Source organism: Enhydra lutris, unplaced genomic scaffold (assembly GCF_002288905.1).
Source record: "Enhydra lutris kenyoni isolate GAN:26980312 unplaced genomic scaffold, ASM228890v2 scaffoldscaffold50, whole genome shotgun sequence".
Classification (NCBI taxonomy): Eukaryota; Metazoa; Chordata; class Mammalia; order Carnivora; family Mustelidae; genus Enhydra; species Enhydra lutris.
This window is the reverse complement of record NW_019154134.1, coordinates 16,400,661-16,421,013: the sequence shown is the minus strand read 5'-3', so window position 1 is coordinate 16,421,013 and position 20,353 is coordinate 16,400,661. Positions and strand designations below refer to the sequence as shown.

The window sequence follows — 20,353 nt, the reverse complement described above, 5'->3', positions numbered from 1 at the left end:
TAGTTCCGTTAAAGAAAAAAAAAGCTGTTGGTATTTTGAGAGGATTGCATTGAATCTGCAGATTGCTTTGGGGAGTACAGACATTTTACCAATATTAATTCTTCCAATCCATGAAATAGCTTTCTAATTTTTTATGTTTCTTCAATTTCTTTCATCAATGTCTTATAGTTTTTACCTCTTTGGTTGTGTTTATTCCTAGGTATTTCATTATTCTTGGTGCAATTATCAATGATATTGTTTTAATTCCCCTTTCTGCAACTTTGTTATTAGGATATTAAAATGCTACCAACACCTGGGTATTAATTTTATATTCTGCAACTTTACTGAATTCATTTATTTCTTCTAACAGTTTCTTGGTGGATTCTTTAGAGTTTTCTAGGTATAATATCATGTCATCTGCAGATAGCGACAGTTTAACTTCTTCCTTAGCAATGTGGATGACTCTTTTCTTTTCCTGTCTGATTGTTGTAGCTAGGACTTCTAGCACTATGCTGAAAAGAAGTGGTGAGAGTGGACATCCTTATCTTGTTCTTGCCCTTATAGAAAAAACTCTCAAGTTTTTCACCATTGAGTTAACTGTGGACTTTTCATATATGGCCTTTATTATGTTGAAGTATGTTCCCTCTAAACCCACTCTGATGGAAGCTTTTTTTTTTTTTTGAATTGTGTCAAATGCTTCTTCTGCATCTGTTAAGATGATGATATAATTTTTATCCTTTATTTTGTTGATGTGATGCATCATGGTGATTGATTTGGGAATATTCAACCACCCTTGTTTCCCAAGAATTCAGGAATTAATCCTTTTAATGTATTGCTGAATGTGGTTTGCTTTTCTTTTTCTTTTTTTTTTTTTTTTGAGGGTTTTTACGTCTATGTTCATCAGGAATAATGGCCTATAGTTTTCTTTTTCTTGGTGTCTTTGCCTAGTTTTGGTATCAGGGTAATGCTGGCCTCATAGAATGTGTTTGGAAGCTTTCATTCTATTTTTTCCTCATATAGGTTTTAATACTAATTGTAAAATAGGAACTCAATTAATAGTCAATTAACTAATAAACATAATGAGATATACACTGATTCAGAATCCAATGCTAGATTGACACTTCATGCCAATGAAATAAATGAACTCTCACCAATACTATTCATTCCACTAACCACGAAAGTTTAAGTCTAGAAAAATACAGTAGGGAAAAAAAAAAAGAAAAATACAGTAGGAAAAGCATCAAAACATGCAGGCTCTTCCAGAACCATAAAACCCAAAAGTTTCTTAAGCCTATTAAGTACAATGATAATTTTTCATTTTTTTCCCAGGAAAGGAAATGTTCCAACCCCATGTCCTCCCTCCCACAAACCACCTTCTAATTACTACGGGCTTGTTGTTTTTCCAGGGTGACAGAATTCTTTTGACAATGAGGCAGCAAATAATCAAGTGCTCAGGTTTTGCCAGGGGAGCAAAGGGACATGCTGTGTCAGACCAGGAGTCCATAACAGTGGCACCGTGCACTGGTGCATCCATGATGGCAGCCAAAACTGCTTAACCACCTTTATGTGGATTACCTCCCCAGACACAGAGGTCAATCAAATCATTGAGAGCCTGGCAATTCAACTAGTCTGAGCTCCAGGAAGCCAAATGAAGGAGCCTCAGAAAACCCAAAGTTCTTTTAATTAAGATCTCCTAAACGTTTATTAGTAAACAACCATCATCTAAGCACTAAATACATATCAGGCAGTGCCCCGGGTGCTAAAAATACTGTAGGGGCTCAGAGAGCTGAGGGGCCACAACCTGGCATTCCCTGGGTCATCTCATACTGCTTGGTGAACAGGTGAACCAGCTTCTAAACAGGTACACCAGCTGGGTAAGAGGGTAATAAATGAAACCGAAGCTTTAAAATACACACAAATTGATATATACATATATATATGGTATTACTACTGTTAATTAATTTAAATCCCCTCTATGATGATAAGAAATTAAAATAGGGCACACATATCTACTCTTTAAATCCCCCAAGATATTTCTGGTCACTATTCATTCCACTGATACTCAAATGCCTTTGATAACATCCAGTCCCTAACATCCAGTGCATTCAGGCATCCCCCCCTCAGATAGCCACTTTGGCAGGTACCCCATCCTTCCCAGGAAGGACAACACAGAAGGAAGGTAAGGACTGTTTTCTAATCTTTGCAAATGTCAGGAAGAGAAAACTGAGAGGGGAAGTTTTAGGTGGCGAATCCAGCTGCAATTTCATTTTAGGGGAAAAACCTACCCCCCCCCCCCCCCCCGCCCTCACCTGCCAGATCCGTAGTATTTCAGTCATTAACACACTGAATCACAATGAACTCAGTGTATTTTTTTTTTGCTAATTATTCTCATGGCATCCAAGCATGTTCAGAGTAAGGAAGCACAGAGGCAGGAGTTGGGATTATGACAAGGATTTTATAGTTTGATTTTCACCTGATCTTTGATTTACAGACTCATGTTAAACCAGCGGCTCTGTGGATGGACCCAGGTGAACCTATAATGAGATTTATCTTCATGGATTAGGCCTGACCTATAATAATCTGCTCAGGGCTCCCTATGGCTATTTCAGCACTGAGTTATGAAAATTCCTCCCTTCACTATAAACAGAACCTAGCTCAGAGGGTAATAACTGGGAGACGTATTACTCCTGGAGTACAAGCACTCTTGAGACTCTGATTATAATGTCCACAGCTGAAGGCACTATTTCACAATTGAGATTACTACTTTCCAGATGAAAAAAATTCTGAACTACAGAATAATGCCTTCAGCTACGTATACTGTAATCACACTTGGGAGTTCTTATGTCCCAAGAGCAACACAGGTTACCAACAGTTGGTATGGGAAGCTGATTTAGGGAATGGAAGGAAGAAGTTGCAGGAAGAAGCTTAGATAACCCTAACTTCCTATTTGCTTTATTCAGAGGCTTAGGAGTAAGAGTTCAACACGTCCAATAACCTTATTAACGTCACTAAAAATCTAACAAATTTAAGAGAATAATTATTTCATGTAGTAAACTAGCAAAGTTGTTTTCTGGTTTTGTTGTTCCCTTTTTTTTTTTTTTTTTTTTTTAAGAAGACAATATTGACTACTGGCCATGGTGTAGTGAGATGCACTTTCTCAATATATAAATATATAAATCTGAACAGTGTTCATAGAAGCAATATTTAGCAGAAGTACAGAGAACTTCCAAAGTGATCATACCCTTTGTCACAGTGATTCCACTCCAAGAAGTTACCCTAAAAACAGAGGTGAACAAGGAGTTATAAAAGCCTACTCATCACCATTATCTGCAATAGGAACAACTAAATAACCTAAAATGAAATAACCTAAAAACTGAAACTAAATAACCTAAACGGAGAAATTTTGAGAAATCCACGGAATGGAATATGATGCAATCTTTAAACTGAGTCACGACAGCTAAAGAGAATGCAAACTCATAGTTGTATTCTACAGCTTTTGTTAAGCAATTTATCCAAGGGTATTCAAATTGTTCCTGCATCAATATTTAACAGATACTCTCTCAGAGTTAACTAATTGGACTTCAGCTCAGGTTTTTGTTTTTGAGCTATAAGGCTAATGAAGTATTGATATAATATTAAATGACTGCAAATAAAGTCTGTGCCCTAAATAAATGCTGACATTATGCCAGTGCTTTCTGAATGAATTAAAAAGGAAAAATGCACTTTTGCATACGTTTAGTGAATTTTCCCTGACTCTTCATCATGCATTTGTGCAAATGGAAAAGATGAATATTCATCAAGGCTCTTTGAATTTATTACAGTTAAAATAGTTTGGTCTTAATATTTATAGTACATCATGAAACATAATTTTTTCATTAAAAAAATGGATACTATGTCAAAAGAGGGCCACTGAAGAAACATGAAATTACACCATTAAACCTAATATTAAAAGTTGAAAAACATTATTTGAAAGCACTTCCCCCCTTCAAAAATGTTAGCTATTCTAGAAAGTATCTTCCAGTGTGTCAGGTAATATTGAGTCAAAATGAGGAAGCAAGAAATAAGCTGGTTTACCATCACACAGGAAGGACAGAAAGATTACACTACTGCTCTTAGCAGGTGATCTGAGAGAATGGGCTCATTTCTCTCCCTTCTAATAACACCACATCCACTAAGCCTGACAACCCCGCGGAAGCACTGTTCTGATAAACACCAGGTACACCAACACCAGCATTTCCTAGGAAACAAGCAACGGGCAAAGGACTGCCCATGAGATGGTTCATGGGATCCTCACAAAACTTTATGAGGTTACTACAACCATTACCCCTCTTCATAGATGAATAAACCAAGGCTTACACAGCTCCTAAGTGCTAGAGAGTGGAGCTGATCTCTTAATCGGTTTGCTCCCCAACCCCAATGCCCTTTTTCCAACTTAACCACGATAGTTTAACTCTGGAATATCGTTTCCACAGTGAATTGGTCTCTGGCTTGAAGATTAGCTTCTCGATTAGGCTAAACCTAAAACGTTAACCACAGATTAAAAATTAAGCCAACAAAAATAAACAGGAGTCCACTCTAGGGCCCTAAAAGTGTATAGATAGTAAATAACATTTGTTTATGCATTCATCAAGTCTCTGATGGGCAGTTACTCTGTGTCACCACTACTCTAGGCCTTGGGAAGATAGCTGGGGAAACAGGAAAAATCCCTCTACTGTAATGAATTTTTCATGACAATGGTTAATAAATATGTAACACAATAATAAACTAAATGGTTGTATACTGGAAGAGGATGAAGCTCTGGAGAAGAGTGGGGAGTGTGGCCTGCAATGTGGGGAGCAGTTTCAAACAAGATGGTCAAGGAGGACCTCAACAAGAAAAAACAGGATAGGGTAAGGTCCACACACCATGCAGATGAAGCTCATGATTCAAATCAAAGAGAAAGTTGGAGAAAAACACTGTCAACTGGTTTTCACTGTGTTTCTACCATCTGTCCATGACTCCAAAGTACAAAAGAAGGGAGGATTTTACATGATGGCCACATACACTGTTTTTAAACTTTAATCATCAAGGCTTACCACCTTATTTTCCTACAGAAAAATAAGTTACCATAGGTCCTGCTTTTGTCTCTTGAAATTTCCATCTTTCTTGCCAGAAAGCAGCATCTGTATAAATCCCCCTGCTTCTGACAACTCTGACTTCTTTGATAAACTACCCATGTGTGTGGGGAGGGACAGAAAGATGGAAGGAGCAAATGGAGAAATGAGTTTTCCCCTCTTCAGATTAATGTATATGAAGTATACATCTGACACTTCATCAGCACTCCCGGCTGGTGTCCCAGCAGGCGGATACTGGCTGAGCATGGATTCTGCCAGCTACCAGGCTACTTAGGATGAATTGGCAACATGCCATTTATCTGAAATGCCCAACGTGTCTGGAAGAGGGAGCACAACGACATTTAGCACTGCCAAGGAAAACTAGATACTTCGGGCTAGGAATTAATCTCCTCCTTGAGAAAGTAGTTAGCATTACCCTCAAGCTCGCCTATGGCATTTAAATCACTATAGGTCATGCAGTTACTAAAATTCCTACCTAGCAAGCCACGAGGCCTTCATTTATATCTTACTAACATATGGATACCTCTCAGGTGGAGAGGTGTACTTTTCTGAAATGTTTGTTGGTGTGTTGAACAGGAAATGCTGTTTTATCAAGTATAATGCTATCATGTGGACATTTTGATTTCTGTTTTTCCAATTTTTCCATACGTGAAGACACATACTACTTCAACTTAGTTCTTCAGTGAGCCAACAGAACATTTAAGACAATGTGACCACATCATGACTGCTTACAAGCATATTCATTGAATTTCCTTGAAGGTGGACAGGGATCCTCTCTTCACTATTTTGTCATTGTATTTTTTGAGCGGCCGATGTGGAACTACACAAGATTTGGTCCATTACACAGACTTCATGGCTAATTACGAATTTAAGATACACACAGAACAAAAACAAAGAGGTTTTAGATGGATAGTCTTATTAGGCCACCCATTACGGCACAGAGAATCACATCATCACTCTCACCTTGCAAGCAGAGTCATCTTTCACTTTATAGGAATAATTATTAATCGTAATTATTATTAATAATAATTATTCATTCCATCAACAATATTTATTGAATGCTTCCTATGTGCAAGGAGTTGTGCCAGGAACAGTGAGGAGTACAAATCAGAGGAGACAGGAATTCTGCCCTCAAGGAGCTTGTTGTCTAGCAGGAAGAGTGACTTAAAGTTCTAAGACAGGGCAGTGGAGTTGAGAATAGTGGCCTGGAGAGAGGGTCAGAGTGAAGCACTTTCCACAGTTCAGGGCACCATGTGACACATCACTTGTTTAAAGGGAAAAGGAAAAAAGGAGAAGTTCTAATAAGTGGGCATTTCCATCTCTCAACCAACATTTTCTATCACTATAGAGATAGTTAACTGCAATCAGTAAGGTAATTTAGATGTAATCCAATCTAAGAAATATGAAACAGATTAATGGTCTGCAAAGGGTACCAAAAGCAGAAAAAGTCATTAGCCTGAACTGGGCGATATCCTGAAATGAGCGATATGGCCCAGAAAGCTGGGCAGCTAGCAGAACAACAAGGAAATCAAGATGGCGCTCTGCCTATCAGCTCTCCTCCACCTGTTACTGCTTTTATTAGGACAAAATGTGGGCGGGGCAGGAGAAGACTTGGTCAAACAGTCTGCAAATAGTTTTCCTTCGACTAGCATCAGGAAGTAATGAAGTCTCTGAAGGAAAGACAATGAGTTAAACTTTCACTGTCAAGTCAAAGATTAACTGCAGTCTGGCTTTCATACTCAAGCTTACCCAAAATATGTTACTAACAGAAGTAGTAATATTGCTAACAACTGAGGCTTGCTATGTGCCAGGTACTATTTTAAGCTTGCTGCCTATGGGATTTTAGCACTTTCTCTAGTTCTGCTCTCAAGCAAACAGTATAAAAACTCACAGGACTGATAAGCTAATAATTAAATGACTCTTCAGTAAGAATTTCATCGGACATATTTTGAGGAGTACTCTTTTGTGTTTTCTATTAATAGTTCTCTTTATCTTTTTAACTTATTCCCAATTATCTTAGGTCACCTGACATGTGTTTTACCAATGAATGAGTCAATTTCTCTTTCTGAGTATGGGACTGCCAGGATTAGATGAGATATATTCCTTTTAACAGTGTTGTTTTATTCAGAATAATTTATTTGCCAAGCAACACACAGGACTGCTATCTGAGTGTGAAGAGTAATTCTGCAGTGACCCAAAAAGCGCCTCTCTTTAAAAAGTAATAATAAAAATAATAATAATAATAATAATTGTAAGGCATTTCCCTCTTTTCTTAAAAAGTAAATGCTTTCAGTAAAATTAGCTTTCAATAAAATTCCCCAAGAAGAAAAAGTAACATTGAGTTTGGGAATGGGATGATGACAAATGGTAACTACCATCATTTTAACTGTACCTTGAAACACAAGTCCTAAAATTTTCAAGAGAAGAAAACAATGAACTTCAGTTCAAAAACCATAGTCAATTTTAAAGTCAAAATATTCTGAAACTTTTTTAGGAATAATTTTTCACTATCTTCACAATCTTTATTAATCTAGAAGTAAAATCAGAAGATTCCAGAAGTGATTTCCAGGAACTGCTTAAATACTTCTTTTCATCTTGCAGGCGTGGTGAGTTGATAAAATAGGAGAAACTAAATGATTTGCCCAAGTTTATACAGCTACCTAGTGGCAAAAGTAAGACTTTTGTCAGAGATCTGACATAAATCAAATCTCTCTGCATTATTGAATGATTCTCAAATATCTAACTTATTACTAATGCATAAAATTATAAGGCACCATAAGGCACTAATATATTATTTGCATCTCCATCAGTAAAAGATATTTAAAAATCTATTCCCAAAATATACAACCCTACCACCAAAAGTTAACTTGTAGAGACTTCTAGGCTGTGCCAAAGGTTGAAGGAGAGAAGGAACAGACCCAGAAGAAAACAAAATTCTAGGAAGCATTGTGGTTGAAAATAAAGATCAACACTGGAAGAAATGAACAAGGAATGCAAGAGGCCAAGCTGCAAACAAATATGCAAACATGGATGCCATGGGCCAACAGGTAAATGTGCAGAGAGCCCTGAGGTGGGAATAACAATCAGTTTCAATTACCACAAAAAAGAAGGGTCCAGGCCAAAATCATCAATGGATAGGCAATCTAGGGGAAATTTTTGATGAGAAAAAATACGTTCTCATGGCCTGAAATTTACCTTCCCACAGAATGCTTACTGATGGCAAGATTAAAAATCTAATTCCAGTGGAGACATCAACACCATGACTATGTGTGTGTGTGTGAAGTGGCGGGGGGTAGAATTAACAACACAGTGAGGGGCAGATGGACATGATGGGCCTGCAGAAGGTAAGCCCTGAAAGGACACATCACCACCCATGCCCTATTCTGGCCTGGAATGCAAAATTTGAACCTCACCAAGAGGAAACATCAGACACGTCAGGCACATGTAATATGAGAAACATCCCATTCTTTTTTTTTTTTTTTTAAGATTTTATTTATTTATTTGACAGAGAGAAAGAGAGATCACAAGTAGGCAGAGAGGCAGGCAGAGAGAGAGAGGGAAGCAGACTCCCCGTTCAGCAGAGAGCCTGATGTGGGGCTCGACCCCAGGACCCTGAGATCATGACCTGAGCTGAAGGCAGAGGCTTAACCCACTGAGCCACCCAGGCGCCCCAAAACATCCCATTCTTTAAAATTGGGAGGGAGAAGATAGTCTTCAAAAATGTCTACATCATAAAAGGCAAAGGAAGGCTGTAGAAAAAATCCAGATTAATAAAGACAAAATAGATATGACAATTAAATGCAATATATGACACTAGACTGAATCCTACACTGGAGGAGAAATGCTACACAAGACATGATTAAGCCAGTTGATAAAAATGAAATACAGAATGGCTCGAGTCACCATAAATTTACCAATGTTCCTAACTGTGATAACAAAAGGCCATGAGAGACACAGCTTACTCTCAAATAGTTGAAGCAATTATCTGAGTGTGTGTACACAGATATGTATAATACCTATGTATATACCTACCTCAGCGTATATCCAAGGAGAGAGAAAAAACAAATTTGGCAAGAAATTAATAGCTGGATCAATATGTTCTATGTATTTTTCATATTCTTCCAACTTTTTGGTAAAGCTGACATTATTTTCAAATGAAGTATTTAAGAAAAAAAGCTCAGAGATATTTTCATTTCTTTGGAGGGAGGAGAGGTAACAGTGGAGGTGTCAGAAACACTACAGATTAGATTAGGGGTGTGGAGAAGACTTGGAAAAAATTAGCACACTCCGTGCAAAAAATGTCACATTGCTTAATGCTAAATGTGGTTAAGTTCAAACCTAGTTAAACTCAATAAACTGAAAATAGTCCCTATGGTGGTGGGGAGAGGACACCGCATCGATGCACCGCGGACCCCAGCAGAGGACACTCACCAGGCTGGCGGTGAGCGACGGTGCTGACTGGCCCAGGGCCTGGCTGCGCATGCGCACGAGGTTGGACGTCTCTGCAGAGGCTGGCCAGGCCTGCCCGGCTACAGGGTTTGGAAGGAGGTACCTCCCTGTTGGGGTGAAAGAGAAGACAGGGTAAGTGGCAGGCAGAATATCACCATTTCTGTGACGACTGCAGGTCCCTTCTTGGCCATCCTTCTATACTGCTTCTGTGATTCTCCTTATATTTATTCATCGGAACCAGAGGAATATTGTTTTAATTAAGTCAGGGGATCCAGTCCCAAGTTCTGATCCTGATTTCCCACATTAACCCAAGGAAGCCTCTCCAGCTCCAGCATGGGCAGCTTTCAGCAAGGGCAGGATACAGCATTTTGTGACCTCTGCCTATCCCACAGGAACTTGCAGAGCATACAGAGCATACACACAAAGCACCATCAGCATCACAGAAGTAAGTCTGCACTTACAAATGCACTTTTTAAATATCTAATATGAAAAATGATCTCAGGATCAATGAGAAAAGAGTTGACAGAGTAGAGCTCATGACCAACCAAAGGAAGGACTAGAATTCTCTCAAGGTGAAATGGAGCTGGTGCTTCATTCTCGAAGCTTCCCTCTCTCAAGAACTGGTGGTCATCCAATCAGGCCCACAGGACACACATGGTATCCATTCGCATATGTCAGTGACATCAATGTCAGACTAGGTTCACTGAGCAAGTTATATCAACCCTGAAATCTAATATAGGTCTATGTCTTTAACAGTCAAACAGGTGAACCAATTCACATTACGTTACTTCCTCAGCACAAGGACTAAACTAGATACCAACACACAGGAAATAAGGTTCCTTGACTTCAGGGAGTTAGGATGGACGTGAATATTCATGCAGTAATGGAGCTCAGCTAAAGTAGAAAACGTCTGATTTTTCTGTTTCGCATGAATACTAGCACAATGACTAGCCATAGTAGGTGCTCATTAAGTATCCCATGAATGATTAAAGAACAAGTGGGAGGTTCTTTTCCCAAAAGACACATTGGCAAAGAGAAAAGATGGCAGGCAACCCACAGAACCTCATTCAAGGTTTTGGGCGGGGGGGTGGTGGGTTCCAGCCAGATATCAATCAGAAACATGAGGGACTGCAGCACATGTGGCTGGGTGCCCTGCAGCAGAAGCAACATCTGGATTTCCTCCAACAGACCTGTTCCTTGTAAAAGAGCCTCATTCTCTTACTTCAGGCAATAAGCTTATCCCACTGTTTAATAACTGCTGCCATAGATTAACTGATTTACTAGCAGTGTACATGGTAACCACTGGCACTACCAAAGAACAGGAGTGAGCTACCGCTCCCATCACAGTCCACATGACAAGGTCTAATGCTTTCATCCCAGTGCTCTCAGAAGTTTATATTTTAATTGCAAAGCACACAATTTCTTACTTTGCCAAATTGCTGTTTTGCTATATTATAGAGTGAAAGCACACACTCTACAGAAAACAAGATTTGCTTTTGAGATCTTCACCCTGCCTCAGTGACAAATGGGGAAGGAAGTTAGCCAACCTTTCCGTGCCTTGGTTTTTCCACCACTAAAATGGGGAGAATGGGACTGTGTAAATTGTTGAGGAGATTAAAGAATTTTCTAAGTAAAGCACTGAGTAAACCTTAGATACTTAGCCCTAAGAGTAGTAAAAATGGTAAGTATCTTTTTCTCTTGGGTTTGGTTCCTTTTTATTCATAAGCAGGAAGTGTAAACATATATATAAAGGAAAAAACTCACCTATAATCACACTAGGGAAAACCACTATCAACATTTCAGTGATTTTCTACCAGGCTTTCTTTCTGTTACCTCCGTTTGCTTGCAAAAATGGAATCATACTGATTTTTGTTACCTGCTCTCCCCAACCCCACATAATAGATGACGACCTTTTCCAAACAAATATGTATAGAAAATGCCTATTAATTGAAGCATAAACTCTATCACTGAAAATTCAAATATAATTACCCTCTGTGATTCTGGCCACCACCTCAAAAACATTCAGCTCTATTTTTATGCAGGAAAGGTGACAGAATTGGAAGTCGAGAATTTTTTTTTTTCTTGCCTTTTTAAAAATATGAACTAAACTCTGGACTAAGAGGGCCTTTGGGCAATCCACTCCCTTTAGATCCAAAAGCAGGACATTAATAAAGAAGGACAGGAAAACTATAGACTGCATTTAAGAAAACTAAAATCAGTATTACATGAATAAATGATTTAATATAGAAATATCTTTGAAGGACATCATTTGTTAAAAATATACCGATCTCCATAATCAGAATCCATAGATTTTTTTTTCTTTTGACCCCTTCTATTTCATTTCCTAATATTTTATGTTTCTATTTTCTTTGTTCATATTTCAGAAAGAAGCCTGAGAGAAGGTACAGAGGCTATGTGATATAAAGGTTTACATCATGGAGAAAATTAACTTTGGCCTCACCACTGTTCTGCCCCAGAATTTTCATTTTAAAGAAAACCAAGGGTAGATACAAAAACAGTTGAAGAATTTAATGTAGCAATGGAAAAATTTAGAAGGCAAACATTTCAGTTAACTGGATAATTCTATATATCAGTCCTTTTTTTCCTTTTAGGAGAAAGTAATTCTTAGACTCTCTCCCTATGACCCTCCCTGATGTGAAAAAATAAGTATCTATTTCTTTATCCCTAGTATCAGGTACAGTACCTGGCCCTTAGTAAGTGCTCAATAAATGTGAGCAGAATAGAAACAGGGACAGTTCTCGAATAAATCTTCGGTGTAGGAAATTCATATGCTAGGATCTTTGCACAGGGAATCCAGCCCCACCTCAGATGGGAAGTCAGACTCAGAACAAGCACTGAGGGAGGAGGGGGGTGGACACAAGCGACAGAACCACTTCCCTTCCCTCCATACAGTTTCATTAGCTCTCACAGGGCACTCGAAAGCAAGCAAAGACCATGGCTAACAGGACCCCTATGTGTCCTCTCCTCCAAAGTCATTGCTGACCACCACCGTACATTTTATGTGCTACTGTACCATGTCTAAGTCTCATCTTGGCAACAAGGCCTGACATGTGCATTACCAAAGGAAAACCAAGTGCAAAACTAAAGTGGTAAGGACAGATATTAATCAGTAGTAATGACTGCAAAAGGAAGAAAGGACTCCAGTGTGAATTGAACTCACCTTCAATTTGTACACAATCACTGAGTGTTTTCATAAGAGAAAAAGAAAGTAGGGCAGGGAGCCAGTGGGGGCTCAGTCGAGTCAGGGGAGTGAAAAACGACACAAGGTCCTGCAGTGTAACTGCGACCAGGCCAGCTCTGTCTGCCAGCTGACAATTACCAAATTCAGACTCTACCCTCCCACAGAGGCTGGGAGAAAGAGACCTGATCTGTTCACCCCAACAGAAAAAAATTTTGACAGCCCCGAGTTTTCTCAAGCAGGCGCTTTAAGAGAACGAGGGTCATGCTAAGAAGGTTGCCTTGAGCTGTTAGAACCTATGCTAGTGTGTGTTTGTGACTTTACTGACCAAGTCTGAGGCCTGGTTGAGAAGGAGGCTCAGAGGAACCTGGCGAGACTTTGGTCAAGGACAGACTCTCCGTCAGGCTTCCACTCTTTTATTTTGTCACCAGACCCCAACCCAAAGGAGACATTTTGATGTTCAATAATTGATCAGTTCTGGAATTCAGTTTGAACTAAGTTTTTCAACTTAGTCCATATATTTACCTCATACAGTCTTCAAACCCAACAGGATATAAAACAGCGAAAGTTGCCAGTCATGTTACGATTGATACCACCTAACTGCTGAGTGCCAACTCTGACCCCCAACCCAGCAGCGATTACATCACTTATTCACGAACTTCCCCAAGTCTGTTTCCTCAGCTGGGCAACAGGGGTAAACTTACGGGGTGTTCCTAAAATCTAAAAAGAAAAAACATCATTCCGTGGACATTCAGTAACAACAACTTAAAAAATAAGAAACACAAAAAGCTTTCCATGACACTGTATATGATAAGGGGAGCAAGAAATAGACTTCCGTGAAGCCACTGGAAAAATAATTAAATTAGGAAACACACACACACAATGAAATATTTATTATCCTATCACTGGTTAGATTTTAGATGTCATTATTCTTGCATGAGTCTTATCCTGAGGAATCACATGAATGTTACAAATGAATGGTCTGTTAGCACAACACATGGGAGGTTTTTATTCCTGCCTAGACCCCCATTAGTGTTAATAGGGAAAAGAGAACAACAGATGGATTTAAGGCAGTCATTAGAAGGCACTAACATCGCGCCATACTTGGTAGTGACTTCATCGGACTTTATATAAATTTGCTTTCTGATGACTACCAAGAGCCTCTAAAAAGTGTGTTGCGGTTGTATTCATGCATCATTTGCTGCTTACAATTTAAGAAAATTAGCATCTGTCAACTGCATTATTCAGCTGCACAGGGTGGAAATTAATGGATAATACCATTCTTAATTTCTTGTACAAGAGGTGAGCTTGCCTACCAATCTGGCTGCTTTATTTTAATATCAAATTGAGCTTGCTGTTACAGCTCGAACTGTGGTCAGCTCTGTGCTCTCTGGAAACACATTTATAAAATTCTGATATGTTTATTACAGCATTTATTACATATATCCTACTGACATAACTAGAAATTGAGAGGCAATAAATAGAGGTCCATATCAAAGCTGAAATCAGTTGGCCAGATTGACGTAAGAACTTGTCAGGCTTCCATTATGGAGGTAGGAGTTGCTTGAATGAGCTTTTTATATTGGTTATTGTTACTGTTTTGGTCACGGGGCCTCTACTTAACAGAGTGGAAGATATGCAGCCTTTAAAGATTATATAGTAAAATAAGTAGATTACTGAGCCTAGACCCAGACTTCACCTTGGTTCTATAAAGGCTACATATGGTCTCTTTAATGGGGTGCGTTTTCCTTTGTTTCTACCCTGTATCCCCAGAAACAAGAAGACCGCATAAATGCATGCTTTCAAAAATGAAATACATGCTTTCAAAGACCCCCAAAGCATGAAGTATCCCTCTGAAGTAGCAAAATACCAGGTCAGCAATAATTTTAGCAGAATCGCTATATAAAGAATTAAATACAGCCTCTGGAGAACTACTTTATCATCGGGGAATAATGGTACCTGACTAGATTTAAAAGCTTCCAGTAAAAAAGTTCCTTATCACCTGAAGGGCAACACAGATTTAGCAGTCAATCCACAGTCTTACACTTTGGGTGAGTTCTCGTGGACTACAAACAAGCCATCCAAGGGAAAATAAGACCTAGTAACTACTAACAAAGCTGTCTTCGGATAGGGCTTCAGGCACTCGGTTACACATAAAACTCTAAAAAGTTTGTTTACCCGTCTAAGGCACCAACCAGGAACAAAAGGAAGTTGAGGGAGCGGCTGTGTTGCTCTCCATGGTTGCGGTGAGGCGGGGCTCAATCCCACCTCTGGGTATACAGAGAGAAGAATTAAAAGCAGGGACCTGAACAGGTATGTGGGCACCAAGTTCACAGTGGTATTACCCACAAGAGCCAGAGGGTGGAAGCAAACCAAACCTCCACTGAGAGAGGAGTCGACTGAGAGATGCTGTATATACATACAAAGGAGTACTGTTCAGCCTTAAAAAGGAATGAAATTCTGACACACGCCACAACACCGGTGAACCTCCAAGACATGCTTAATAAAATAAGGCAGACACAGAAGGACAAATATTGTATGACCCCATTTACAAGAGGTTCCTGGAATGGCCAATTTCACTGAGACAGAAAGTATAATCATGGATACTGGGGGCTGGGGAGAGAGGGGAGGAGACCTACTGTTTACTGGGTACAGGGTTTCAGTTTGGGAAGATGACGAAGTTCTAGAGACGGCGGGGACAGTCGCACGACGTTGTCAATGTACTTAATGCTGCTGACTTGGGCACTTAAAAATGGCTAAAATGGTGAATTTTGTTATGTATATCTTAAAATACACACACACACACGCAAGCACGTGCATGCATACACACACACACACACACACACACACACACACACAAACACCTTCACTTGCTTAGCTAAAACTATGCACCTTCCTGAGAAAAAAATAAGTCTCTTATACTGTCTAGGAGGCATCTACATTAAACTACAGCAGCACATGCTCTTGCAAATTACACATAAATAACTTGAGACCTTGGAATCATTTACGAATCAGAGGAACTGAGTTTTTCCCAGAGCGCTCCTGGATTTAGAAATGAAGAAAGGTTAAAGGCCAGGAGAAGTCATTGGCTGATGCCGGGGAGAACGCATGAGTCAGCAGCCGCTGTCCTCAAGTCTATTCCATCATCCTCAAGATGTTCTTCTCTGCTCCACTGCTCACTCCCAAACACTGGTTTCCTCATCATAGTGACTGTCATCCTCCCAGCAGTTAGAGTTTCCCTTTATTCATCTTCAGCTACTACTACAACACAGAGACATGGTTCCTTCCATCTTCCCTCTCACATGGGTGACTGACTTCCAATTTCTTGTCCCACTGCAAAAGAATAACTATACCTAGACAGCATGGGCAATGCTGCTAAATCATTCTTCTTAATGGCACAAATAAATATAATTTGAGAAACCAACAGACCTGTGACCAGAGAGCGAAGTTCACTGACTCCTATACTGAGCTGCTAGTCTTGCCTTAAAAGGAGAAAAAAAGGGAGGGGGGTGTTTTTACTTGCACAAGGCAAGTCCAAAGTATAGCCTTGATCCTAAGCCTTAAAGACATCATTGGCTCCTAAACAGGGATCTCTAACTGACAGGGGAACTGAACGCTGAATGAAGAGAGTGTGCATCCTTCTGAGAGGCTGGTCGTCAAAGCATGGGATGCCATCTGGACAGCAAGGTCTGAACCCAACTAACATCACGATGCAGCTGTCTCCAAACCTCAGTTCTGCTGCATGACTCAAATGCGACGGAGATGCCCTGCCGCACTATGTAGAATACTATCATCAGCGTTCTGTATTTTACAAAGGATGGCAAGGCTACGATATGAACTATGAGGGCCTCGTGAGAAAGTTTACAGGACACTTTAGAAGAAAGCTTGCAGCACGCAGAGCAGGCAGCAGAAAGTAAGAGTGCACTGAGCCCAGACTGGGTACATGACGCAGGTTTCAGGAAGCCGCAAAAGGCCAGTTTCGCACCGTGAGAGCACCAGGGACTGTGGACGAGTACCAGCATACTCATGTCTACATTAGAGAAGCCAAAGCCTTTGGACAAACCATCTCTGGCTGCCACTGCCACCATCAACTACAGCTGAAGTTTCAAATCCAAAGTAACTTCAGTTGTGGGCAATACAGTAACATGATTCAAAGGTACTCTCTTAGGGCGCCTGGGTGGCTCAGTGGGTTAAGCCTCTGCCTTCAGCTCGGGTCATGGTCTCAGGGTCCTGGGATCGAGCCCCGCATTGGGCTCTCTGCTCAGCAGGGTGCCTGCTTCCCTTCCTCTCTCTCTCTCTGCCTGCCTCTCTGCCTACTTGTGATCTCTCTCTGTCAAATGACTAAATAAAATCTTTAAAAAAAAAAAAAAAAAGGTACTGTCTTCACCCTCAATCACAGACAGCCACCATGTTGCCCTTGGCATTTTATGATAAAATGGGGAAAATGCCAACACACTGTACATTTTTAAATGGTTCAACCTGAATCCATACTTAGCAATATATTTGTTCTTTTTCCTTTCTTTTGTTTTCCCTCGGGTTTCTCTTTAGAAGGCAGTATTTCTTCTCATCCACCAAGATGACCACTCTCAAACTCTAATATGGGAAGATACCAGGATCAAATGAATACAGGAAACAGAGCTTGGTAAACTGCAGTGTTTCTATTATTACAAGTACTCACAATACCCAGCAAATTCTCCTGCTCTGCAGTGAGACCCAGCCCTAGCGAGCAAATCCCTGCAGCACCTCCATCCCCAAAATGTCTCCATTCAGATGATCACTATCTGAATTTAAAATTCTTATAAAAAAAATAACACGATGCTTTTGCCCTAATCGCTAGCTGTATAGACCAAAGGTATAGACCAAAGGCTAATGGGACAACTTAAAATTGATTTTTAAACAAGTATTAAACAGAGCCTACTCTAATGAGAACGTGGTCACAAGAATCCGACACCAAGTGGTATGGCTTGGAATGGCTGTCTGTGTGAGGGTACCCAGGAGCACGGTGGTGGCCGTGTCTAGGCAACGCTGGGCATAGGTCAGAGTTAACATCTGCAATCTGGCCTCCCTCCATCCACGTATTGAAATATAATTCAGCAGAATGAATTGCTAGACATGCCTAACCCCCTGGGAAATGACAGATATTGATGAATGCTGTTGGGAAGATATATGGAAGGAAACGGCAAATAAATAGAACCATTTTTTCTCAGAGTCATTTTGCGGATATGTGGAGCAGCTGTTAAACTACTTGTCAAGCTTGCCGTTCTCCCTTCCTCTTGCTCCTTCCCCTTCCCCATCTGCCTCCAGACCTTCCTAAAATCCCCAGGAGGACCAGAATCTTGTATGCTTCAAAACACCAACCAAATGAGTAGGAGTCATCCCCACCTCCTCTGTCACACTCTGACTTCCCAATCCAGTAATATGTCTAATTCTTCCCAAAATATCTTTCCATCTAAACATGTTCACTGCCCTCCTCTGGGTCCTGGAAATAGGTTCCATGTTTAAACTCTTCAAAGTGTTGAATTCAAGTCCATCACCATTTAGCCCCAGTCACGAGGCTGAAAGCCAAGATTCACTGCCTATGACCATGTGGTAGCTGCGTGGCCTTGGTCTGACTGCTTACTCTCCTACACCCCAGTTTCCAGCACATGTTCTAGAGAATGGAGATGATGGAGCAAGCCCAGACTGTGACTGTGGGGACTAATCAAGAACGTGAACAGAGAGCCTCTCAGACCATCTGGCAAAGAGGAGTCCGGGGATAAACAATGACTTAACCCATCTTCTTTCCAGTGCAGAACTCCTTTTCCCACCAGGGAATTCCTCTTCAGCATCGTCCTCAGAGAGGATCAAATTCTCTCCAGCACAGGGCACTTCAGGAAGAACTGGTTCTCATTCCTTCATCAAATGAACTCAAGAGCCTAGAGGGAGAAACCAGTCACACACAGGTCTGCATCCTGGTTTCCCCATTTATTAGCTAGAGAACCCTGGATACATAATTGTTCCTCTCTGAGCTCTCTTTTCCAATCTCTAGTGAGGATGACGGTAAGTAACAAGTGTCAAGTCCCCAGCACAGTGTGAAACACACAATTTGTGCTCAGTGGTGGTTTAGGTCCCCCTCCAGGATGCTTTACCCAACTTGCCATCATGGGCATTGAACGCATATCCCAAGACACTGCTAGCCCTCATCTTCCCCATCATACCACTTGTTCCTATGTGGCTCCATGCACAGAGTCCCACTTATTGTAATACACACCACACCATGCTCTCTCCAGTGTAAACTCTGTCACCTGGGACTGAACCTCATATATGTTTGCAGCCTTATGTCACATCCCAGATAACAAAGCTACCAAATTTTTACATGATCACAAACTTAATGTCTGTGTATAGTAATTCTCTACTCCATCTCTCATTTGTATTTCTACCAGGGTTCATATTTTTCCATTACCGTGTGGTTCCACATTGCCTAGAAAAATACTCAAATTTGGTTCAATCATTAGCTCTGTAACAATAATGGCAAAGACTCAGCAGCCTTACTGGTCACCTTTCTTGGCTTTGACTTTCACTTCTAAAACTCATCTCCAAAGAAGTCCAACACCTCCATGAAACACTGTATCCTTTCAAAGTAAACTGAAAACATTAGACAATTAGTACTTACCATCTTGCTTTAGGAGAAAGTATGAATCCTACACAATTACATTCGTTTGCGCAGTAGGAAGCTTAAATTGACACACCCAAATGTCCCTGGCAGCCCTGGGATGCTAAACATTTCTGACAACTGCCCTACATCTAAACACTTATGACAGAGGCCAAGGAGGAGCTAGCCATCAAGAGCTTTACAAGAGAAACAAGAAGAACAAAGGCAGCCACAAGGGGATAAAACAAACTCTATGTCACAATCCAAGCAGAAATCTCCAGACAAGTCTGAATTTCCCAATAAGTTCTGTTTACCTAAGAAAACTTTTATATACACAGCCTAAGTCACCTAACAATGTACTTCCACATATATTTATTTGGAACAGTTTAGTTCCAAGCTGACATTTATTCCAAACAGATTTCAAATTCTTCCTCCTCAATAACCATGTCTACACTTTCTGAAGAAACTAGTATTTTTGTCTTCAGAGATGTTTGTTGATGCTGGTTAATGAGTAAGCAAAAAAATCTAGAATACAACGTGTGAAATGATTCTTCAAAACATACCATCTAGTAGACCTCCCCAAGGGATTCTGAAAGGTAGTTTGTTAAAGACCCCATTTCCAGGGACAGAGACCTCCACCAGGGAGTGCATAGCCTCCTCTCCTTCCTTAGTAGTAAAGTTAATGTCCCTCCTACCTGGTTTAAAAGCAACAAAATCTAAGGAATAATGTTATCCAAATTACATTCGATACCCCGAATTAATCTCCAGCAAATCACTAAGTGCTTTCCAAAACCTAACACAACACTGCCCTTGTTTTTTTGTTTTTTTTTTTTTAATATTTTATTTATTTGACAGACAGAGATCACAAGTAGGCAGAGAGGCAGGCAGAGAGAAAGAGATGGGGAAGCAGGCTCCCCGCGGAGCAGAGAGCCTGATGCAGGGCTCGATCCCAGGACCTCGATCCCAGGACCTTTGGTTCAT

At 40.3% G+C, this 20,353-nt stretch overlaps 1 protein-coding gene across 2 annotated transcripts in view; it reads right to left on the bottom strand.

The window, feature by feature from the left end:
* LOC111156870 (microtubule associated serine/threonine kinase family member 4) overlaps nt 1-20,353 on the bottom strand; it is a 555,459-nt gene that overhangs the window by 376,739 nt on the left and 158,367 nt on the right. For both annotated transcript variants that reach the window (XM_022517982.1, XM_022517984.1), the window contains exon 3: nt 9,525-9,649. In XM_022517982.1, the coding sequence (XP_022373690.1) occupies nt 9,525-9,649 (125 nt within the window). The remainder of the gene's footprint in view (nt 1-9,524; nt 9,650-20,353) is intronic.